A 25,459-nucleotide genomic window follows, 5' to 3' on the forward strand; every position below is an offset into this window, starting at 1 on the left:
AGTGTTTTAAAGTTTCTCCTAATGGAATTACCTGGAAAGGCTAAAGGCTGCAGTTCTGACAGCATCACAGGGCTGTAGACATCACTAAGCAGGTGATCCCTCCCATGACAACCCCTCTGTTTTTCTAGGGAAAGTATAATTTATGGAATCATAGAATCGTTTCAGTTGGAAGAAACCCTCAGGATCGAGTCCAACGATAACCTAACTCTAGCACTAAATCATATCCCTAAGAACCTCATCTAAATGCCTCATCTAAACACCTCCAGGGATGGTGACTCCACCACTGCCCTGGACAGCCTGTTCCAATGCCCAACAATCCTTTATGGGAAGAATTTTTTCCTAATATACAATTTAAACCATGCCTGGTGCAACTTGAGGCCATTTCCTCTTGGCCTATCACTTGCTACTTGGGAGAACAGACCAACTTGTTTTCTATGGGACAAGAGCACTCAGCCTCCACCTTCATTGAGCTTAGTCTAACCAAAAACACAATAGGAAGGGGAGAGAGTATCTAACTACAGCTTCAATAAAAAGAAACAAAAACCAGCCCTGAAAACCTGTTTGTATAGATATAGATATCTAACTATAAATACATTTTAAGAATAAATATTATTACTGTATACAAATATATGTGATGTTGCTCCTCCTTACAAATCCAGTACAGGGAATTTTTACTTAAGCTTTGTGACAGAAAATCTGGTGTTAGAAACTTCACAGTGATTTCAGGTAGCTCACCTCCTGAGGCCATGATGTGGATTAACCACACTTCTATGCTTCTCAAGGCTATTCTAGTAGACGATAAGAGGTGGAGGAGTCTGGCTTTACCCTGAGTTTTTAATAGCTAAATATAACAATTAATAAATGGACACTGACACTGCATCTCCACGTGACTATTCTTGAATGGTTCCTTCTGTTTGCTTCCTCACTTTATCTATTTCAGCTGAAGAGTTTCTCCCAATTGGAGTTCCAATGAGGGAACTATGAGGAGCAGTAACAACCAGACCTCATTCCTTCCCCTTAAACACTGTCCTCTGTCAGCATTGGCCACCACAGCTCATTTACTGCCTGTGGCTTCATACAAAAGTCGCTTGGGTTGTACTTTTCAGCTGGAGACCTTATTGTGGCCTTTCCATGCTTAAAAGGGGCCTACAAGAAAGATGGGGACAGACTTTTCAGCAGGGCCTGTTGTAATAGGAAAAGGGGTGATGGTTTTAAACTAAAGGAGGGGAGATTCAGGCTAGAAATGAGGAAGAAATGTTTTTCAAGGAGGGTGGTAAAACACTGGCCCAGATTGGCCAGAGAGGTGTTGGATGCCCCATCCCTGGAGACATCCCAGGCCAGGCTGGACGGGGCTCTGAGCAACCTGAGCTGGTGAAGATGTCCCTGCTCATGGCAGAGGTGGCACTGGATCAGCTTTGGAGGTCCCTTCCAACCTAAACTACTCTATGATTCTATGAGATTAAGTTGTACCCTTCATCTCTGAAGTGCAGAGGGACATTGAGCACTTCTTTAAGTGGACTTCTTAATTCCTGGACTGCCCATTCACCCGTCCCTTCTTATAAGCCACTGGAAAGAGGCATCAAGAGATATGGAGAAAAGCCTAAAGTAGAATAACTCTTCCCTATTCTAACAGCAGGCATAATGAATTGTGTCCATCGTATGTTCACACAGGAACATCAGCCTCTCTCCTCACATCAGCATTTTGGGGTTTAAATCATACCCAAAGTACTTCAGATCTTTCTCTGCATGCCCAGCTCTATATTTTTGTCCACATGTCCTGCATAATATATATATATATATCATGACTAAAGACCAGAAATCAGTTAGATCTGTTATCTACATGCTTAGAAATAGATCTGCCTCTGCATATAATGTTTCCTGGTGGAGAAACAGGACGAACAGTCATGTTCCTCTCATGCATACCTTGCACGACTAGCTTGGCTCTGGACTGGGCATCGCCAATGTCACAGGTATAAGTGTCACTGTCGCTCTTCTCCAAGTTTTTTATGGTCAGCTGCAGGACTTGTCCTTTCTGTGTGAGCTCGTATTTCCTGCCAGCCCTGAGTTCAGCCATGCCTTTCCTCCATATCACAGAGGACGCAGCTTTCTCGCTCTGGCACGTAAAAACTGCGCTTCCATTTTCATCGACTTTTAGGTCTGAAAGTTCCTTGACAAAATAATTAGGTTTTTCTGAAAGGAAAAAGAGAAAAATGCATAGAGACAGATTTGTTACCCAAACAAGTCGTGTGCATACAAAGTGGTCATGAATCCCCTTCGCCCCCACTTGTAGAATCATGGAATATAGGCATGGAGGGGATCTAAGAAGATCATGAGGTCCTCTTCATGTCACAGAGCATATCAGTTAAAATATTTCCAGAAGATACCTGGGAAGTTTAATGCCATTGTGCAAGTGCTAGTGAGATCTTATCTGGCAGATTGCACACAGTTTTGATCACCCAAATTCAAAAAAGACTAACTCAAACTGCAAAATTTGATTTGCTCATTATGTAGTACATAGGATTCTTCGGTACCTACAAGGTGTTTTTCCAGAGGTTTTTTTTTTAAAAGCCTTTAATCCATGAGAGTTTGAAAACTAAAAATTGGTCCTATTTAGTGATATAGGAGAGAAGAACACCTCCCACAGGTTGCAGTTATTTACCCCAGCTTCTGTACCTTCCAGCTCCAATGCATTCTTCAACTGACCTTGCACTGTGACCTTGGCTTTTGTTTTGGAGACCTCTGTCTCACAGGTGTACTCCCCACTGTCCTTGATCGTGGAGTCATGAATGATCAGAACGGCCCGTGTTCCCTCCTGGTGCAAGTCATATTTCTGGCTCTTTCGGATTGCTTTGCCATCTTTGTACCACCTGATGTTCACATCGGGTTTTGACAATTCACAGCTCAGGCTGATGTCCTGCCCTGCTGATGATGTTTTATCCTCCAGCTGTTTTGTAACCTCAGTAGGTTTTTCTGAAGAGGGGGAAAAAAAATAAAGGGAACTTTGAATAGAAATCAAGATCACTATATGACGGAGGTTTTTGCAATTCAAATATCCAGTATGTTTTCGCGTTCCCCAGTGAATTATTCATATTATCTTAAGGAAGGGAGGCAGCCTTTCTCTTTAGTAAGTTATAATTGCAGTTATGGGCTCTGAATATTAATTATTGCTTACAGGAACTGAGGACTTGTCCTGATGCATCTATTTCAGGGAATGTAATTTTGTTGTCACTGAAGCTACTTTAGATATACAGTTATGGTACAGTCTATCTCATTAAATATAGACATTTACACTATAGAGATCCATAGCAGAGGAACCCACTCCAGGGCCACTCTACAGCCAGCAGTGATGTGCTAAGTACAGGCAAAGAGTCTGAAGGAACTATTTATTTTGTCCTAAATAAATCTAACTGTGGATGATGAACTATGAAAACCACCTGTTTCTTCTCTCCACTGACTGCCTAGGGAGCTTTGGGGGATCATCTCAGATGCATATATTCTGGGTAGTAATTATCTGTACAATTACACAATCCACTGCATTCTGCAATTCTCTAATACCTATAAAATTTTTACACCTTTTCCTTGTTTTTAGGGGAAAATCTCAGTGTTCTAAGGCTGACAGAGAAGGCTGCTATTTGTTTTGGTCATAACAAGAGCTTGCCCTCATGGTTTACTGACATACCTTATGAAAAGACACCCAAGAAATCAAGCACTAGAACCTTCTTAATCTCATTACCTTTCACAACGAGAGAAGCCTTGGAGGTTAGACCACGGGCAGTGAAAATGACTTCCCCAGAATCATCAGGAATCACATTTTTGATACTGAGTGTGTATTTCCTCCCCGCATTCGAGGCTTTAAATCTCCCACCACTTTCCACTTTATTCCCATTCAGCGTCCAGTTGAAGTCACCAATGCTTTCATGGGACAAGATACACTCAAAAGTGCAATCTTCTCCCTCCTGAATTTCAGTGTTCTTCAGCCGTTTGGTGATGCCAATGTTCAGTTCTGAAAGATAACAAAAATAAAAAATAGGTTAATAAAAGGAGAAAAGGGTTTTATGAATAGTAGCATTGACATTTTTAGCTCATGGGACTGTTTTATATATAGGATTGACAGGACAGCACTGCATTCCTTACAGATATATTTGACATGAGAAGGATTTCTCAGATGTTATCCACTCAGAATCACCGCAAAGCTATAGATAAAGGCACACGTGAATCTTGCGGTTTGTTCTGGATGGACTTCATGAAGAACAGCTCATTCAGTGGTGAAGAGTCAAGATTCAACAAGCAAGGTGGGAGAAAAGCTGTGAGAGATTAAGCCTGTGGGATGTTGTGTGAGGTTTTTATCCATGCTGATGTAAGAAATATGATGTTTGTACTTGTTAACTTGTTACCATCCTACCCCTCCTTGTGTTAGAATCAGACAAATTCTAAATTCATCCCATTATCAACATGAGTTTGGAAGTCATGGACATTCCTCTTTCTTTCAAGCAGCCACAAGGATGAGAGGACAGGCTGAATTTCTGGGTTCTTCAATGCTGTCCTACTCTTATATTCCCATAACTGACTCTGAATTAATAGTTGAACCATATAAAACACAAGTTGCTTTTTGTTTTGTTTTGTTTTTTTGAGAAAGTAGTTATTTACTCTTCTGGGAAGAACTTTAGTGATGTTCAGGAAGGAAACATTCCAATACATCAACACGTGAATTTCAGTGAAACACCAGATATACTTCTGTAAAAGAGCAACGGAGACTGTTCAAACATCTCTGTTATGTGGTAAATTTTGTTAGCGCTGTTCAAAGGTGGAAGCCATTGAGTCTCATTGAGGAACAGATGTGAGAGAAGATGACCAACCCTACCCATATTTGCAACACCCCTTGATTTGCCATGATCTACGATACTTACCCTGAACGCTGACCTTTGACTTAGCAACATCAGTGCCAATATCACAGGTGTATAAACCTGCATCTGTCTTTTCGAGGTCATGGATAAGGAGGCACAGGGTCTTCCCATTCTGTATCTGCTCATACTTGTTACCAGGAGTGAGTTTCACACCATCCTTTTTCCAAACAGGTTTGACCTTCTCTTTGGAGACTTCGCATTCCAGTTTAATCACACCTCTCTCCTCACCAAAAACATCATCCAAGGACTTCATGAAGACAGCAGGTTTCTCTGAATGTTATCAGACAAAACAGAACAACCAAGATATTTAGGTTGAGACATTTTAAGTTGCTATCAAGTAACTAAAGAGAGCTTAAGCAAACCCTTGGCAATGCTGATGGTACCAATGCAGAAACTAAAGGAGTCTCACAGCTCATGACTGGAATGAGTTGGGACATCTGTCAGGCACAGGAGACCCCATCAGACGGAATGGGGCTTGAAGAAGTCATGTTGGGCCCTAGTGAAGGCCAGAAGGGCAGCTTCACACTTCTATGGAATAACTACTCAACAAGATAGATTACATTTAAGGAAGCACTTTTCTGTATTGGGGAGGAGTAGAAAATGTTCTCTGGGAGCATCCTTTCCCATTACAGGAATATAGAAGTGGAAAGGGGTCAGATGGTTGGAAGAAAAATGTGTGAAGAGAAGTAACTGGGTTGTAGGCCTTATAAATCCAGAGAGCTGTCACTGCCTTTTATTGAAGCAGGAGCACCAATAAAAGGATATGCTGCACATTTTCCTCACTTTCCTGAACATTTTCCTCTTGCCTCTTCTTTTTTATTGATTCCCTTCATCTAATTTAAAATACATTCAACACTAAAGATCTTTATACATGGGAAATTTTTGACCAGATATAAAAGAAGGAAGATATAATCCTTCAGAGCCTCAAAGTGGACAGAGTAAAAGAGTCAAATTATTCAGATACTCTGGGAAGGACAAATTAGTCCTCATTAGTCAGGAAAAATGTGATTCTCTAAGAGGATATGGAGGACGTCAGACTCTGACTTTCAGAGATGATGGCTCAGAACATTTCCCATTCATGTTTCCAGATACATGAAAGAGTGAATTTAACCCAGCTCAGGTTGCTCAGAGCCCCATCCAGCCTGGCCTGGGATGTCTCCAGGGATGGTTCATCCACCACCTCTCTGGGAAACCTGGGACAGGCTTTCACCACCCTCATTGAAAAACATTTCTTCCTCATACCCAGCCGGAATCTCCCCTCCTTTAGTTTAAAACCATCACCTCATTGCTCTTGAGATTATCCTGATGACAAGTAAAAGGATACGAAATAACTATGGAAAGTTTCAGCAGGAGACCAAAACAGTCTTATAAAAATCATCAGTTACAGCAGAAACTTAGACTGGAAGGAAGCCCTTGTGCACTTTTAATTTGACCCCAGAGAAGTGAAGCTTACGAGCATGATTTCTGCATGGATATGGCAAATAAGAGTTCCTTTGCATCTCTTATTTACATTCAGGAGGTGTGAGATCATGACTCACCTATCACCTTCAGACGGACGCTCTCTGACACCTTGTCTGACTTCATTGTCACTGTGCCGGCATCCTCAGGCTTGACGTGCTTCATCGTCAGCGTGTAGCAATTGCCAACGTTCCTGATGTCATTGAAATTGTTGGTGTAAAGGAGGGTGCCGTTAAGGAACCATTCCACATCCTCGTCGTCGTGGGACAGCTCGCAGGAGAAGACAGCAGAACTCTCCTCTTCAATTTCCACGTCCTGAAGGTGTTTGAGTACTTCTACATTGCGGGCTGTAGGAAACCAACATGCACCATCACCACTTGTACCATAACAAAGTAGATTTCATAGTGCTTACAGTTTATTAAATTATTCAGTCTGGTCTCCTGCACACTATGGGTCATTACGTCTCATTTACTTGGTTCTGGGTTTGGTCCAACACAAAAACATCCATTAAAAATACCATATTGTCTGGAGACCTCAATTATCTTTTTACACCTAAAATTCTTCTGCCTTTTTTTCTTTTTAATTTAAATATAAGTAAGTCTTTCTAAAATAGTAATAACATTACAGTGATGCCCAAATACCTCTGTGCTCATCACAGCACACACACATACTCTTTATACAAAATTGACCCTGACTCACTGCCAGGGAAATAGAGAGGATGAGATAAAGACAATAGTTTTGTCCCAACGGATGAGATGAAGACAATGCTTTTGGCCACAAACAGCAAGTACAAAGATATTAAGCAACTTGCTCAGGTTCAGGGAGCAACAGGAATTGAATTATTTTCTTTTCCAGTCGTTTCTCTTTGCAGTTTCTCCACTCATGAAATGCTGTTTCTCAAGGACTGGCTAATTCAGATGAGGGCTGAGGATTATTAAATCATTTTGACGTGTGGATGAACTTCTGCAAGGCCAAACCATTACCAGGAGCTGCTCCCTGGACTTCTGTAAATGATTCAGCAGCTCGTCTCTCCAAGTCTTGCTGACAATATGACAACAATCATCTTTTCTTACAGTTTTACCAGGGGTGAAGAACTGCCTAAAAATAATGCCAAACCTGGATGAGGTAGAACATCATTATGAATAACAAATGTACAGCAGATATAAAAGTTGACATAGTGGTCAGGAAATGAAAATCACCAGAATCAGAGGCCTGCAGTAGAATATTTTTAGCATGAAGTACCACAGTTCTGTTTCCTCAGATGAAATGAAAAATAATGTGCCTTGAGAAAGACACATGAACTTCTGCCTTACCCAGATGGTGCCTTTCCACGGGCACCACGTACTTCATGGTAAGTGCTGGATTTCAGTATCATGGAATATCAGCACAGTGTGTAATATAGTCAGTTCACTTAAGATAGCACATTAATATTATAATTATTATATATTAATATAATAACATATATTATTAATATATAATATAATATAATAATATAATATAATAATATAATAATTATTCTAATATAATTATAATTATTATAATACAACATTAGCAAAAGGGGAATTTACCTCTACTCAAGAAAAGAAACCAAGAGTGAAATATTGAGCCATAAAGATACCATAGAATCACAGAATAGTTTGTGTTGGAAAGAACCTTCAAAGCTCACCCAGTGCCACCCCTGCCATGACAGGGACATCTTCAGCAGCTCAGGTTGCTCAGAGCCCCATCCAGCCTGGCCTGGGATGTCTCCAGGGATGGTTCATCCACCACCTCTCTGGCCAATCTGGGACAGTGTTTTACCACCCTCATCATTCTTCCCCATATCTATGCAAGGGGCATGCAAACCACTTGTACCTTCCACAGTCAGCGTGGCCTCGGTCTCTGCATTTCCAGCCCTGCACTTGTACACACCAGCATCTTCAGGCTTCACCTTCAAAATCTTGAGCTCTGCTGAATGCTCTTCCCGCTTGATTTTGTACTTCTCAGAGGGCTCGATGGGCGTGTGGCCCTTGAACCACTTCACAACCTTTGGAGAAGGCCTGAAGTCGCAGGACAGGATGACTGAATGGCGCTCCAGAGCTGTCTTGTCTTCCATCTTCCTGGTGATCTGTATGTGGTAATCTGCAAAGCAGGGAAGAAGAAATAATCTATCTGAAGAATAGGAAAGCTTCTAATCTGTATTTCATGCCAATTAATTTCATGTATGTCGTTCACAACTGTTTTGTGAACTGCTCAGATGATGCTACAGTTTCTGTTACAGAAGTTATTTGATTTGAAGCCAAACCAATGTGATGATCTATAGAGAATGCTGGTTTCTATAAGATAATACTGTATATTAACTGTCTAGTTCTGGTTCAGTGCTTACTGAATCCCTCTTGAGTTTAGGACTTTGCGGCAGTAAAAAAGAATTAAAGACAAAACAAGGACTTCAGGATGTGATCGGAGATATTCACTATGGTGACAGTGGAAGATAAAAAGCCTTGAAGCTTTGCCCCAGATCAAATCAATGACAAAGTGGATTAAGTAAATGAGCTATCAAACTTGTCTACTTCAGAAATGGGACAAAATAAAGTCTCCTGGCAAATTTGATCTGTTTTGTCCTATTCGGCAAAGTCAAGAAGGAAACAAACAAACCAACAAAACAGTTTTAGCTCAATAGATTTGAATACCATGTTTGAATACCAGGTACACCAAATTAATTTAATCAGATTCCTTCCTAAGACATTGCTGTCTCATTTTGTGCATCCAACATCGCACCCCACAACTTGCAATTGAGAATTAAGCAGATCTTCCAGGTACACAAACATTTCCAAGACTCCGGCCAGTGGAACTTTCACACTAGACAGTTTGTCTGATAAATTGCTTTCTGCAAGAAGAAGGACCCTTCATTATATAATCCAAGACAGGACATATCACGTTACCTCTGACACGCAGGTTTGCTGTGGATTTGGATTTTCCAATGGAGAACTGAACAGTGCCTGTCATATCAGTGCTGGTTTTCAGTATCGTCAGCCTGTGGATGGTGCCTTCCTGCTGCATGATGATGTTCCTGCCAGCCTGCAAGGCTTCCCCACGTAAAAACCATTTGGGGGGTTTCACGGATGGGATGGATATCTCGCAGGCAAAATTGGCTTCTTCAGGCTCAGTCACATCCTCATCGCACAACTCCTTTACAATATTAATGGCTTGCTCTGGATGAAGAGTGGAACAGGAAAGCAGGGATTTAGGAGACAAGAAAGAACTCTTTCATTTGCACCCTGCACACTCATGTCATCTTTACTGCACTTGAACGCTACACTTATTGTCTCAAAAGGTCTTAAAACTTTAAATTTTTTGCATAAAAATTAACATCTATTGCTGGTCACAGTCACTGACACTGTGAAACTGCCTCAAGAGAATCCAGATTTCATTCCAAGTGCTATTTCTAACGCCATGTTCCTACTCTGATGTCAAACACTTGGCACTATATAAAATGTAAAAGAAGATTCATTGAAATGCAGGTATGGATAGTAGAAAAGACTTTGGATAGCTACAGCAACTTTTCCTGAACAACAAACTTTCTCTAGTACATCTGATAAACTTCTCTAGAGCTGGAATTTCCTTAGGAGAATGTACCATATATTCATTTCACATGATGTTCCTACCCTTATAATCCTAAAAGAATCAATATCAATGGACTTCAGAAGAAATCAACACTGAATTAAAATAGTTTCTAAGTGGTATTGTGTTTTCAGAGTAAATGACAAGGGCTATTTGAATCAATCAGTCCTCCTTCCAGTGCATCTTAGAGGGGAAAAAATGGTTTACTACCTTCAACAAAGAAATTAGCACTGCTTTTGTCATCAAAGGCATCGCAAGTGTACGTGTCTTCATCTTCATAATCCGCATCGTTGATGATGAGTTTCCGATAGACGCCTTCGCTCACAATTTCGTATTTGTCGCTAGGGTGAATTTCAACGTCCTTTTTGTACCATTTAACTTTGGCATTGGCACGAGACACCTGGCACTCCAGGAATCCCCGATGCTTTTCAAGAGCAATCTTATCTCTCAAAGGCTTCACAATTTTTACAGGCAGCTCTAAAAGGAGTAGAAAAGGACATAATGATCAGTACAGTTTCCATGAAATATGTCAATTAAAAACTCGCGATCATTATTTCTTTTTTGGACGGTTATGTGGACAATGACATGAATCTCCATGATGCTAAATACACAGCACATGAAGAGCTAATGAAAGTGAACTTTTTTATCCCTATTTTATCATTTGGATGGCTGAACTGCAGAGATAATAGGTAATTTACTCAATACTATACAGAAGTGCTATGGCACAGCCAAGGACTGATCTGAGATTTCCTGAGTTCCTCAGCGGTGTGTTAATTGAAATGTCTTCCTTCTCTCTATCACACTGCTTAAGTTTAACCAAAAAATAAAATAAAATAAAATAAATGCTGTATTCTTTTAAAACATGCACCATAAAGAAAAAAAATGCAAGAGAAATTCAAGCTATAGCTTTTTGTCCTTCAAAGTTCAAACATGACTTTTCATGTCTTAGAGTACAAAATCAATCTTTTGAGAAAATAATGTTATTTAACAAAAGCAAATTCCCAGCAATGAGGTTGATATTCGACATGCAGTAGGTAGGCAGGAGTTTTTCTTTCCATGAAAGCTCTAGGTGTTGTTTAACTCACCTCGTGTTAAAAGCGAGGGAAGTTTGTTGGTTTGTATAATAGCATGAGAGAGCGGTGTAGGTATGAAAAGCATAATTACCTTTTACAGTCAGTTGGGCACGAGATTCTGCCTTTTCTGCTACAAATTTGATCTCTGCTGCATCTTCGACTTGGACGCGTGTGTATGTCAGTGAATAGGTTTTTCCTGAGAACAGACACACGACCAGACATAGGTTATCCTGAGCAAACATCTTCACTCTCCAAGGCAAACAAGCACCGCTCATCTGTTTTCAGTGCATCAGGACCTGCTGTCACAGCAGCAAGGCCGACCATTCCGCTACGTCTGTGTCCCTGTCTCCAAGAACAGACTGAATCATAGTGTCATTGAATCACAAAATGGTTTGGGTTGAAGGGACCTTCAAAGGTCATCTAATCCAACCCCTACCATGAGCAGGGACATCTTCACCAGCTCAGGTTGCTCAGAGCCCCATCCAGCCTGGCCTGGGATGTCTCCAGGGATGGTTCATCCACCACCTCTCTGGGCAGCCTGGGCCAGGCTCTCACCACCTTCATTGTACGCACTTTCTTCTTCATGTCTAACTGAATCTCCCTCCTTTAGTTTAAAACCATCACCCCTTGTCCTATCGCAACAGGCCCTGCTAAGAAGTCTGTCCCTGTCTCTCTTATAGGCCCCTTTTAAATACAGAAAGGCTGTAATAAGGTCTCCCCGGAGCTTCTCTTCTCCAGCTGAACACCCCAGCTCTCTCAGCCTGTCCTCCCAGCAGAGCTGTTCCAGCCTCAGATCATTTCCGTGGCTCCTCTGGCCCCTCTTTGACAGGTCCATGTGTGTCCTGTATCGAGGGCTCCAGAGCTGGACACAGTATTCCAGGTAGGATCTCAAATGTGGTCCCACCATCTGGAAAGTTCTTGGACCCGAAGGATTCCACCCACTGTCAGATGACACAAATTCCTACCCACTGTTGGCAGTATGGGACGGTGGGAGGACACCAAATTTGCCATATTTAAGTTCCCACCATGTCCCTGTCCCAGCCCAGCTGCAGCCCCAAAACAAAAGGAGAACTCCCTGCTAAACCTTCTTAACTTGAATTTGAAGGTGAGACTCTTCTGCTTAGTCTCCAACAACAGCACCTATTCCAACCCACCCCATTCAAGAATGAGATCCTCCTTTTTCACCTTACCTTCTTGGCGCATTCTGATATTGTCAGCAGCTTTCAGCTTGTTGTCATTTTTGTACCATTGCGTTTGGACCTCGTCGTGTGAAATCTCACAGACAAAAGATGCGCTCTCGTATTCATTCACTTCCACATCTTCCAGTGGTTTAACAATCTTGATATCTCGGGCTGTGAAATCACACGGACAAATATTTATTTGTGGTTTCTCCATAACTGAGTGTTGTGTGACTACCTCCTGCATACTCGCATGGAGAAAATGGGATGGTGTTTTATTGAACACCAGCCTCCCTTCCTGGGTACTTTCTCTCTTCAACACAGTAAATACATTTTACTCTTGAACCTACAGGTAGAATTACCAGCTACATTGGAGCTCACTGCAAGGGGATTTTATGGATGCTGGAACTTTACACAGGTTTTAAAAGCAGTTAAACTTATTAATGAAAGAAAATCTGCCAAGGAGAACTAAAAACAAGCCCACAATCTCTTGTGTCACTATAAATCTGCCTCTTCATGCTCTCCTCTTACTCCCTTGCTTGTGTGTATCAGCCACAGGGACCTCAGCCACATGTTTTACCGAGGAGATAACTTTTCTGGAGTCTCCTGAACCCAGTATAATCCTTTAACTCTGCAGCTTTGCACTAATTTATGTCAGAACTGATCCATATGCCTGTGCTACTGCAGCCTTTTCCTTTTGAAAGGGAAGGTCTTGATACACCTTGGATTAGCCTCGGGAGCAGAGTTCAAATGCAAACCAGCCAGCGTTCATATAGAAACCCATCCCAAACACAAAGTCAGGGGGAAAAGTAGGAGTTCAACAGAGCAATGGAAAAGGAGAGACATTCATGAAGATATTGCTGAACCCAAGTGGCCACATGAGGACAGCATCTAGTAAGCAATAAGAAGGAGCTGATCTGTCTTTTCAGATGTGCCTCTGGAAAATAACATCTGCAGACCTGTCAGTTCAGTAGCTGGCCTTTAGCGCTAGCTTATCTCTGGTGCTTCGGAGCCTGGTGACAAAATACATCTGATGCTTGAGTAGTTGCACAGTGCAACACACAGAGGGCAAAAATGTCTTGAGCATAAAGGAGATGTGCAGTCAGAAATTGTGACCCTTTCCATAGCATTTGCAACATAAAAAGCAGGACACTTCTTGAGATCAACCTGAGGCTTGTCCAGTCCCTATATAGGCAAAGTCCCCCTGTGACAATGGCAGAAGCTAAACCAAACCACGTCAGCACCAGCCACTGAATCCCTGATTTATGCCAGGCTGTCTGGTGTTTGGTAACTTGTCAACACAGAAACATCATTCAAAATCCAGAGAACAGAAATCACTTAAGATAAACGGAAAACTAAATTAGCGCTTCTTCCAAAAATACTCCTCTAAAGGTAGAGCAAGCACAGGACAGCTCTACCAGCATCTTCTCACTAAGAAGAGAAACTCCAAAATGAGTAATTGCAAAATACACAAGCTGTCCCCCAAACATTTCTCACTGTGCAGTCAAAATACTGTAGCCAATGTAATTTCCTACTTCAGTCAAACATACCATGAACCTTTAGGGTAGCTGATGTCTTGTCTTCAGCTGCTTCACACTTATAGGTTCCCTGGTCTTCATATTCACACTTGTGAATGATGAGGCTTCTCTTATTTCCCTGGGAAATAATCCCCACTTTTTTACTTTGACGGAGCTCCTTCCCATCCTAGAAAGTAAAAAGACCAAATCAGATCACCATCAACTCTTTTACATTTGCAGTGAGCAAAACAGATCTGTGCTTAATTCACCTCTCTCACTGGACTTGATGGAACCGTGCTTATTGAAACATATGCGGAAACTTAAGCACAGTGCAAAGTTTTCAAGAAGTAGGAATGGCTGAAGAACGTTCATAACTTTTGGTTGACCTTAGACACTTATTTGAAGGCTTAAGGCACTCTACAGGGTTGGCAATAAGCTCCTAAAGACATTACCTTGAAGAAATGCTGTTATTCCCATTTAAGGGAAGTATCAGCTGGGCCTCAAGGAAGAGACATGAAATGCCCGAGCTGGTTCCCAAATGACTGTCAGGTGCAAAGGGAATTGAGATTTCACCTTAAATCACAGCTCCCAGTGAGGTTATAAATCCCTGGTGAGAACTGCTAGGCATGAAGTAAAGCACAAGACTGCATTGCTATCGGCAGCAGTGCTAGCGTTCTGTGCAAGAGTAGAAAAGTTTAACTTCCAACCTGGTAAACACACCCAGTGAATAAATAATGGAACTATGAACTGGGCAAGTCAATGAACATAAGTATAGGAGAGCAACACGAAGAGCTGTACAGCAAAGGCTCAGACTCGCATCCCCTGGAAGTGAAATTAAAGGTTCGCATTCCCTTCCAGAGATGTTGTAAATTCAAATATGACTATCTGTTAAGTGCTTTACCTTGAACCACTTAACATCCACGTTGGGCCTGGACAGCTCACACTCGAATGTGACCTTGTCCTTCTGAGTTGCACTGATGTCTACCAAAGGTTTGCTGATCCTCACAGGCAATTCTGAAAAGGAAGAGAAAGTCTAGTTAGTGGGGAATTATGTCTCAAACCTCATCTGGCACAAGCAATAGTGATTAGGTAAAGCGTAACTTCCATGCTTAATACAACGTGTGACAACAAAATTGTATTGTTTTGAGTACATTAACACTCATCGTTCTGTGGACAATGGTGTTACAATAATGCCGTTGACATCACAAGGATATGTTACTGATGATGTTCCAGTGCTTAACATCCTTCTCAGTTACCAGGAAAGTTTGCTCCTCTCTTAAAAGCTCAGTGTCTCGGCCAGTAGAAGACAACAACCATGTCCCACACCAACCAGGACCTGAAACTTTTGGGTCTGTGTACCTTTCACAGTGAGCCTCCCTGATGAATGAATGCCCTCTGCTTTGAAAGAGAAGAGTCCTGCATCTTCCAGAGTCACCGAAGAAAGAGTCAGTGAATGTTTCTTCCCCAGGACACCCATATTGATATTTGGTGAAGGCTTCAACCGGACGCCATCCTTCTGCCAGGTCCCTTCCACGTCCTCGTGTGACACCTCCACCTCGAAGGTGACGGTCCCTTTCTCAGATACTTCAATGGGCTGAAGACCTTTCACCAGCTTGATCTGCCTCACTGGAAAAACAATGACAAGTTGGAGATCTCACACTGACAGCTGTGAAACATCTTGACTTCCAAAATAGATTATTTCCCTATTCCTCCTGCAGGCACCTGCCAGTTAATTGTCATCTGCCAATTAAACAGCCACGGTCCAGAAGAAGATGGTGCTGTTGTTATTGACACTGGGACCAGGCTCCCTGTGCTGTCTCACAAGAGAGTTGCTGGAAATACTTGTTCTTCACACATGATTCAAAAGAAAGAAGATGATCAACAGAGATTAATAGAGCATAAAGGAATAAACAATGTTTTTCAGCTTTTCAACCAGGATAAAACAAGGGAGGGAGAAAAGTAGCAGGAAGAAAGCTCTTATTAAAAGAGAAAAAAAAGAAATCCATTACATGGTGTGAAGTGCACTGACACCTTACAGCGTGGGAGACAAAGCATTTGTTATTTTGGGTGGATAATAACTGTTCCCAGTACAAGACATCAGTGCCCTATCAGCCGGTAAAATGAATTTAGTGTTTAAACTTGTCTCACTCTTAAAGGAAATAAAGTTGACAATTAAAAATAAAATACACAAAAAAATCTCAGTGAACAAAACCAACCAAACAAACAAAACCACCACTCTTCAAAGCCACAAACTACTCACAAAAGCCTTCAAACCTTCAACTCCCCATGGATCCCCTGGGAATATTTCAACTTTCCTAGTACACATTTAGAGAGAATCCACATTCGGAGAGGATCTGAATGCAAACCTGACCAGGCTGAGGGCTCTGTTCCATGGTCATGGTCTGCACCATGGTACTGAGGCTGAGGACACCATGTGCTGAGGACACCATGGCCTCTCTGAGGCTCAAACATCTCCTGATGTCATCTGTCCTTGTGCCATATGGGGGACAACAGGGAACAAGCTGTTTCTCCAAAGGTCCCAAAGAGGTGGCAGAAGACAACAATGACTTTATGAAGAAACTGGGTAGAAGCACAATAGTGATCTTCCCAGAAGGACAGTGATGGACTCCACGAAATGCCAGATCCTTGTGCCTTTCCTGTCCCCTTTGTTGTCACATCTCACAGCAGGTTTACAGGGGAATATATGCATCCTTTACAGGATCTCATCTAATTCCCCTCTCAAGGAAACCACACTGATTCCTCTACCATGGTCTTCTCCAAGCTCATGACCACTTAAACACAAGTTTTCCCCGATGGCATGTCTTGAAGCAGACAAATGAGTGAAGTACGGACACTTCCAGGAGCTTGTTCTTTGCTTCCCAATCTAAAACACCAACTCTCCTGGCTTTGCTCACTAGAGGTTGCATCATTCTCTGATTTCTCAGCTGATTTTGAGCTGGTCCCTATCCCCTCTGGGTACCTTATTCTCTAATCTGAACAGTGTCCTTGCTACTCTCTTACCTCTCCTCTAGATTAATAGATACTCCAGCCCCTCAAACAGTGAATGGACTGAGGATCAAACTGAAATGATTCCAATAAGACAGTGAAAGAAACTTCCAAAAACATTCACTAAATAACATAGACATTTTTAACTCAGTGAGTGGCCTCCTGGATGTATCCTCACCTGGTTCTGTATATAGGACTGAAAAAACAAATCACTTTTACAAAGGTCTTGTGATAAAGCAGCAACAGCTGGGGGATGGGAGAGCTCCTACAGGATTTATTTTAATAAGCAATATTTTGTGTCCAGGGATTTGAAATTTCCTACCCATGATCCCAGTATAATTTCTGCTATAATTAATTGACCTAAATATCTTTTTCCCTGCTGAAAGCTTGGAGGTGTATCAGAGGAAGAACCACTTCACCCATGACTGACTTAAGTTTTCCACAAATATCTCCTCCTGGTCGCAACTGAAAATAGACATTCAGCCAGATATGTTACTGGTTTGAGCAGCTCAGTTGTTTTTATGATCTCCTGGTATCTTAAGATCAGAAGAGATACTTATCTTTCAATGAAGCGACTTTTACACTGGAGTAAATCAACAATTTTTCACATAGCTATTCCTTATTTACCTCGCTCTGAAATCAACCTCAAACCAAACAGTATCAGTTCAGCTTTGGATTTTTTATATAAAGGTCCTCTAAAATCAGGCTTCTTAATTTAAAGCGGAGCAGCAAATAGTAGCGGGTCAGTTCCCTGGACTACGAGCATTTAAAGTTCTGCTGACCTCAATGTAAGCTCTAATACATTCTACTGAAAATAGGCTTTTTTTTGCTTAAATGACAAAAAATGAAGCATAATTTTAGACTTTTAGAGGCTTAGTTTTGCTTTAAAGTAGGGTGGGAGCTCCACGCTGTTTCAGCTGGAGGACCTGGATGCAGAATACATATAGTACAGTGAAATTCTTGCATATTGTCCCTTTACTGCTGCATCTCATAACTAAGGCTTGGATGATCACACACAAAAATAATTCCTTGTTTCAGTGAGCCAATTCCCATTTTTGATCATGGTCACTCTCAGATCACCTTGAGTTTCCATCACTGTATGAAACTCTCTCAGTTCATCAACAGGGAACCTACTTTTTCCAGTGACACTGAGTGTAAGTGATGAGAATGCAGCTGGGTGCCTGAGAAGCACAAATCAAAATCCCCTCTCTCCATCAGAACAGGATGTTTATAAACCAGAGGCAGATAAGCATTTATTCTTGCATGACTCACCTTGCAGAAAACAGTGTTGTCAGCTATCATGGCAAGCCAATTACTTCCTATATAAATACCATTCCATCATTTTTTAATTTTACCACTTGGCTATAGCAACAGCCAGTGAACAAACCAGGTGTAACCGAATCTACAACCAACTGTTGAAACATCTTGCTGGAAGGAAACCCAGAGCCTGGAAAAAATACCTTGGGGTGCAACGTGTGGAAGTGGATGGAGCAGTAAACTTTGCATACTGCACTGCATCCTTCCAACACACTGTGACCATGGAAGGGCTGTATTTCTTTACCTGCCGTGTTCAGTCTATCCCATTTAACTGAGACGGTAAACCTGAATCTAGTTCTAAATCAACACTGCAGTCACCCATTCTACCTTGAATAGTCAGAAAGACACTCCAGAAGGTAATTCAGTGCATCTAAGACTTAAAACACCCTCTGGAGGTCTTTTTCTTTGTTGGCTATGGAAGGAGCTGAAAGTAATGTGCTAGAGTTAGGCTGAAGGAATCCAAGTTTAACCTACTAGCTGCTAGTCACTGGTAATGTCTGTTTTCTTTTCTATAGCTATCCATTTTAGATAAAATTCGAGCAACTGCCAATAGAAGCAATAACTGCCCCATACTAGGGTGGTAAAGCAGTGGGGTTTTGACAAGAGTCAGGCAGGAAGATTTTGGAGATGAAGGTGTCTTAGCAGTGCATGAAAGTGATTTGACAAGCCCTGCTCTGTATGAGACAGTCTGTCAACAATTTTTTATGTCTTGGGTACCATCAGAAGACCACAATATTATAAGGCTTGAAAGACCTGGAAAAATCATCTAGCCCTTCTCTCTCTCTCTCTAGGACATGCTCAGCTCTTTATGTCATCCCAGACAGCTATTTCACTAGCCTTTTCTTGAACTCATGATGGAGGCTCCAAAACGTCTCCAGACAACCTATTCAGTCATCCAACCATTAAAAAGCTTTTTTTATTGTATAACCTGGATCTTTCTCATTGCAATTGAAGTCCATTATTTCCTGTTGTTACATGGAGAACAAACTGTTCCCTTTCACTTTATAACAGCCTTTTATGTACTTGAAGTCTTTTATCAAGTCCTTCCTTACCTATTATTTATGACCTACACAGCACCAATTGCTGGCAGGGGCTTTATAGACAAAATTATATAGTCTGTAAGTGCTTAAATCCTTCCTTCTTCTATCCTGTAACAATCATGACAAAAGGATGGATGAAAAAGGACAGAAGTACAGAGCTACAGCTGAGACACCATTAGCAGCATCCTGAGATAGACAATTTGCTTTTGTAATTTTTTTAACCCTGACTGAAAGGAAAGAGACATTCTGAAAGAGGTGGTTTGCAAAGCAGAATTAGGGCAATGGATGGCTAAAGAGGGAATGGTTTGCTAAAAGCCATACAAAGGAAAAAACAGAGCGTACCAGACAGTGAGAAATTTCAGAGGGAGGAGAAGAATCAACTAAGAAGCTTAATAGTAGACAGCATGACTGAAAGCTGGTGGGATGAGGTGTAGAGAACAAGAACCAGGCAGCAATTCTCTGTTTACTGCCCTTGCTTCCACCTCTTCTTAGTCATTGATTGGTGGCCATGGTTGTGTCCCCATGTCCCCATAGCAGGTGGGGGTAGCAGTGGCCATTATAATGGCAGAGACCAGAATTCACCTCCAAACCCTACACAGTGTATTTATAGAACTGGAGATCATTTAACTTACTTTCCACATTGATCTTGGCTTGGGTCTTGTCATCAGGACTCTCACAGCAGTAAAAGCCCCTGTCTGCAAAGGAGATGTCCTTAACCACCAAGGTATGCTTTGTTCCCTCAGCTTTGATCTCTATTTTTTCACTGGGCTTCAATACGATGCTGTTTCTCATCCACTTGACCTCTGCACGCTTGGTTAGCTCTACCTCCAAGGTCACTGTGTCCCTCTCTTCAACTGTTTTGGGCTCCAGCTTCTTCTTGAATGAGATTGAGGCCTCTGCCAAAGGAGAAAAAAATATCAGTAAGAATTTAGAGGATCCGGAAAACAAGTTTTGAGAGAGAATTAAAGTGGTGGCTCATGCATCTCCAGTCCCAATGTGAGTATCTGTATTTAATGATGCAAAAGCAGAATTTCCCTGCTGCTAACATAATCAGTCAGAGGGAAGAACATGTAAAACAGCACAGGTCACAGCATCAGTGAAAGCTTGACAAAGAGACATTATTATCTCCTACCTCGGACTCTGAGATTGGCTTTGCTTTCTACACCTTCAGCGTTGGCAGAAATTTCAGCTGCATCTTCCAGCGTCAGATCAGTGATGGTTAGGCTGTGGTTGGTGTCCTTCTGAGAGATCACGTACTTCTTGCTGGCTTCAATCTTGACACCATTCCTGAACCAAGTGACCACGGCATCACTGGGAGAGATGGTGCACTTGAACACAGCTTCTTTTCCTTCCTCAGACACCACGCTGTTGAGACTTGTAACGAATTTCACCACCCTTGGAGCTGATGGATGGGAATTAGATCTTTAGGAACATATCTCTGAGACATGGTATAAAAACCTTCAAAGAGCCAAAAGCTTTGATGTTTTTCAAAGAATCATAGAATATTGCAGCTTGGGTTGGAAGGGACCTTCAAAGCTCACCCAGTGCCACCCCTGCCATGAGCAGGGACATCTTCACCAGCTCAGGTTGCTCAGAGCCCCGTCCAGCCTGGCCTGCCATGTCTCCAGGGATGGTTCATCTAACACCTCTCTGGGCAACCTGGGACAGGCTCTCACCACCCTCAGTATAACAAATTTCTTCCTCATGTCTGGCCTGAATCTCCCTCCTTTAGTTTAAAACCAACACCCCTTGTCCTATTGTAACAGGCCCTGCTAAAAAGTCTGTCCCCAACTTTCTTATCAGTATCTTTTAAGTATGGAAAGGATGCAATAAGGTCTCCCTGGAGCTTCTCTTCTCCAGGCTGAACACCCCAACTCTCTCAGCCTGTCCTCATAGAAGAGAACTTAGAATGGCCGAGGACGAAACCCAAGGATCGCTTCAAATTGTCACTATATAGTTCTGGAGACATACCTTTTGGGGTGATGGTAATGCTGCTCTTGTCATCTCTGGACTCACAGGAATATTCTCCCTCATCCTCAGCTCGGATCCCTGTTATCGTCAGCGTTCGCTTGAGTCCCTCCTCATGAATCTGGAAACGCTTGCTGGGCTTGATCTGGACTCCGTTCCTGCACCACACCACCTTCCCCTTGTCATGGCTCACATCACAGCTCAAAGAGACGCTGCCTCCAAGCTCAGCATTGACAGCTTCAAGTTTTTTGGTAAACTTCACTGGAATTTCTGAGATGCAGAAGGACAATAATGAGAAAGGAAAAGATAAGTCATCTGTTCCACAAAACCATATCTGGCCAACTTTAAACAAAACAAACAAACAAAAAATTGGGGATCAGGGTAGATAGAAACAAATCCATCTCCAACTAGATCATGTTGCTCAGAGTCCCATCCAGCCTGGTTCTGAATGTTTCCAGCAATGGACCATTTACTAACTCTCTGGGCAACCTGTTCCAGCATTTCACCATCCTCATTGTTAAAAATTTCTTCATCATGTGATGACAGTGGAGAGCACACACCAGGAAAAGAACCCATCATAGGCCTCCTTGTTCCTCTGAGTGGCCAGCAAAGCACAAAAATTGGGTATTTAGAAGCAGAAGAACTTCACTGGCCCATGGTAGGGTAGCCCCAGCATTTACTACAGCAATTCAAGCCTTGAGGTTTGAAGTTTTAGAGACGATTTGGACTTCACCTCCATCCTACCATGAGGGAAACACAGTTGTTGGGTTGGAACACGACCTGTGCAGTGCTCTGTGCTCACCTTTCACCTGTACTTTGAATTCCTGCTTGTCGGTCTTTGTCTGGCACGTGTACACCGCAGTGTCTGTGCTCTCAGCCAGGTTCACCGTCAGGGTCCTGGATGCCCCCTCACTCTTGATCTCATATTTCTTGCTCGCCTTGATTTCTGTTCCGTCCTTGAACCACTTTACTGCAGCTGTTTCTGGAGTTACTGAAGTAGCCAGTGTGATGCTTTCATGTTCTTGAACAATGAGAGGCTCTTTCTGGACAACTTTCTTTTCAAATTTAGCCTCTGGTTCTAGGAAAGACATTAAAATAGAAAAACTAATAACTTCAATCTCAAGTCCTTAACATAGCAGTTTTCTATTACCCTCTCTTCATGACTCACAACACCAGCTCGTCCATAACCTGTAATAACTGAGGGAATATTGGTGGATATTTGTGGCTGGTGTAACCTTTTGCTGATCTGTCAGGCAACCCAGAGCTTCTACTTAGAAAGAAAGCAAAAGAAAAGGAATACAAATATATATATTTTATCTGTTACCTGCTTGCTAAAAGCTCATTTCTTAGAAGTAAAATGACCTGTACAATTATTTCCAATTTTTAGAATTTTAGATTTAATCAAGAAGAAATGTCAATATGCTAAACCTGAATTTATGGTCTATTTTCCCTTCTGCTTGCTCTATTCCCTTTCTCTTGGCTTCTTCCCTATCTTGTTCAACACTTTGCCACAAAACTGGGCAGTTTTGGGGCACACACAGCAGCAGACCAACTTTTCTCGGTCACCTTTCTCCATAGCTCTATTTCTGCTCTTCAAGACTTCCCACTTCTACTTTTAGCTTAAAAAGATTGGGCAATAGGGCATGTAAAGGACACACTAGACAGATAACTGTATAGTATTTCCATAGTGAATAAAAAAAAATCTTCAGCCAGATTTCCCACCCCCACACTGCTAGATTAAAAAGGTCAAATTAACACACGATGTGGTTCATCGATGTTGCTCCATGGAAAATGGTGGCGGCACCGTGGCCACTGGGTAGGGAATACCCAGTTGTCCTCTAAGCTTCACAGAGAGATGCTTAGGTGAGTCCTCACCGGTTGGTTCCAACTTGAAGGTCATCTTCTGGCCTGCAGCCTCACAGATGTATTCTCCAGCATCTTTCTTCTCCAGCTGCTCTACAACCAGGCGCCGGCTTTTGCCCACAGTTTCTATTTTGAATTTTCTAGAGGGAACAAGCAGTCTTCCATCCTTGTACCATTTCACTTCGGTCGCCTCCTGTGCTACCTCACAGCTGAGGGTGGCACTTTCTGTCAGGACAGCATTCACCTGCTTCTGGACCTTTTCTTCATTTATAAATGCCGGTTTTGGCTCTGAATGCGGAAAAGGAAGAAAATGTTGATTGAGGGACTAAATTGAGATTGGTCTTACAGATTTCTGTGTAGACATTTGGAAAATATTCAGGTTGCCACTTGTCAAAACCAATTGCCTTCACTGGGCAATATCTACCTTCTGTGTGACCAAATCACAACGTGGAAACTAGGGAAACAAGACCCTAGGAATGGAGAGGACCAAGAGGGTCCTTGACATAAAACTTATTGTTGCAAGCCACAAAAAAAAAATTAATTCAGATGTTCCCAAAGATAATTTTTTCCTGCATATCATCAAAATCTCAAATTCCTTTTACTGAAGACCTACAGTGAAATGTCAAGGTCACAAATATAGCACTAGGGGCTTCTGGAATAGACCCTTTATGGTCTTTTCCATTGTCACTAACATGACGTTGAAAGGGACAAAGGAAATGTGACCTCCCTATAGTGCTCAGGTAGGCCAGGGTCACAGTTGACAAGATACCCAAGGTTGTTTACAACATCAGTGCTCCCTTCAGCACCACATGCTTAAAGCTGTTTGTGCACCTTGTGAATCCTGCTCCTAAAGACCAATTTCTGGGAAACTTCTATGACAAAGGGACATTTAGCACCTGGCAGAAGTCATGACACATCTCGGAAGGTTGAGATCTCAAGCACACAACAGCACAAATTCAGAAAAATTGCTGAGTTTGCAACCCATCTCGATGAGTCTTGCTGTCGAAATTGCAAATGAGAAAGTGCATTCCAGCCTCTCTGTTTTCAGAAATGGGATCATAAGTCTAACAAGGAATGGATTTTTGAATGGTTCTTTCCTTCCAAGAGGTTCAGCACACAAGAATCAAACTTTGAGAGCCCAGAAATGGGGGAGATCTGAGTAATATGTTTATTATTATTTCTATTACTTTTATATCTGCAATTATTATATAGAAATACTAAGAATGAGATAGGCCTTCGTGTTGTGTTAGAGTAAAATGTTCCCTTTTTTACAAGTCAATGCAATCAGGTACAGAAAATCAGGTGAATCCTTCAGGGTACAACAAAGTCCAGACTATTGCAAATGAGTCTTTGTGTAATACTTGTTACTTTATCATCCTGTACTGTAATTCGGACAAGATATGTCTCACCTGTGACATCAATCTTGAAGGTGAGTTTCTGGCCGGCAGCCTCGCAGGTGTACTCCCCAGCATCTTTCTTCTCCATCTGACCCACCACCAGACGACGCGATTTCCCCTCCGATTCCACCTTGAACTTCTTGCTCGAGGTGATCAGTTTCCCCTCCTTGTACCATTTCACGTCGGTCTTCTCCTGGGCCACCTCGCAGCTCAATGTGGCGTTTTCTGATAGTGCAGCTTTCACCTCTTTCTTCACTTTGTCCTTGTTTGTAAACACAACTTCTGGCTCTGAAAAGAGAGAGAAACTCAGGGTGTCTCCAAAATACGGTGTTGTCCAATCTCTTTATCACAGCTTACAGGTAACATTGAAACCAAGACTCTGACTGGAGAATACACATCTAAAACTATTGGTAGAACATTCAAACCACTTTGTGGCGAGCTTTTGGGTTTTGTTTTGTGTTTTGAGTGCAGACATTGGGCAGACAAGTCTACCATGCTTCACCATGACCCTGCTCTGAAACAGACTGCTTAGTGTTGAGGTTTTTTGTGGTTTGTTTTGATTTTTTTTTTTAAGAAGCTTTTTCTTTTGTCACAAATGACACTAATATTAGTATATTTATGGCAGTAAGCTAGGAGATCATCTCGATCACTGATAAGAGCACTGTATGGCTGGCCCCAGTCATGGCAAGATACATTTTGGCTGAAGTGGAATGCAAATGAATTAATTCTTACTGGGAGGAACTGTCCCTGGCTGTGTCACAGCCCCACATTGTTGTTTCCTATTTTTAATCCAATAGCTGCACCTGCTGCCGTTACTGTCCTATAGGCACTAGGTATGTTCTTCAGTGCAAACGGTGCTAAGACCGGGAGCTCCATGTTCAGAGCTGTGTTATTACTTCCTGTGAGACCTTGAGAAAAGACCAGCCCATCTCACATCCTTACATCCAAACTTTGAAATCCCCTTGCTCTCTAGTAAACACGTTAGTCAGCCCACTTGCAAAAGCATCAGGAGGCAGGGAGGGAGTTGGAAAGCTGAATCCCTTCTCCCACTCTACAGCCCCAACAGGGTGATGCATCTGGAATGAGCCTCTGGGACGCTTTCTCTAGGTGCCATTTCCACGATGCCTTAGAAACCTTG

General features: G+C 42.1%; 1 protein-coding gene across 1 annotated transcript in view; it reads right to left on the bottom strand.

Annotated features, from left to right (window-relative positions):
• OBSCN (obscurin, cytoskeletal calmodulin and titin-interacting RhoGEF) overlaps positions 1-25,459 on the bottom strand; it is a gene marked incomplete at both ends in the record, with an annotated part of 192,075 nt that overhangs the window by 128,125 nt on the left and 38,491 nt on the right. The window contains 19 exons of the mRNA XM_080340366.1: positions 1,924-2,190; positions 2,704-2,970; positions 3,734-4,003; positions 4,908-5,174; positions 6,443-6,709; positions 8,217-8,483; positions 9,284-9,553; positions 10,173-10,439; positions 11,127-11,231; positions 12,226-12,387; positions 13,764-13,917; positions 14,632-14,744; positions 15,090-15,356; positions 19,726-19,989; positions 20,226-20,495; positions 21,065-21,331; positions 21,864-22,139; positions 22,937-23,212; positions 24,334-24,609. Coding sequence (XP_080196492.1) covers positions 1,924-2,190; positions 2,704-2,970; positions 3,734-4,003; positions 4,908-5,174; positions 6,443-6,709; positions 8,217-8,483; positions 9,284-9,553; positions 10,173-10,439; positions 11,127-11,231; positions 12,226-12,387; positions 13,764-13,917; positions 14,632-14,744; positions 15,090-15,356; positions 19,726-19,989; positions 20,226-20,495; positions 21,065-21,331; positions 21,864-22,139; positions 22,937-23,212; positions 24,334-24,609 — 4,572 coding nt within the window. The remainder of the gene's footprint in view (positions 1-1,923; positions 2,191-2,703; positions 2,971-3,733; positions 4,004-4,907; positions 5,175-6,442; positions 6,710-8,216; positions 8,484-9,283; positions 9,554-10,172; positions 10,440-11,126; positions 11,232-12,225; positions 12,388-13,763; positions 13,918-14,631; positions 14,745-15,089; positions 15,357-19,725; positions 19,990-20,225; positions 20,496-21,064; positions 21,332-21,863; positions 22,140-22,936; positions 23,213-24,333; positions 24,610-25,459) is intronic.

This window comes from Nesoenas mayeri, assembly GCF_963082525.1.
Source record: "Nesoenas mayeri genome assembly, chromosome: 2".
NCBI classification, from domain to species: Eukaryota; Metazoa; Chordata; class Aves; order Columbiformes; family Columbidae; genus Nesoenas; species Nesoenas mayeri.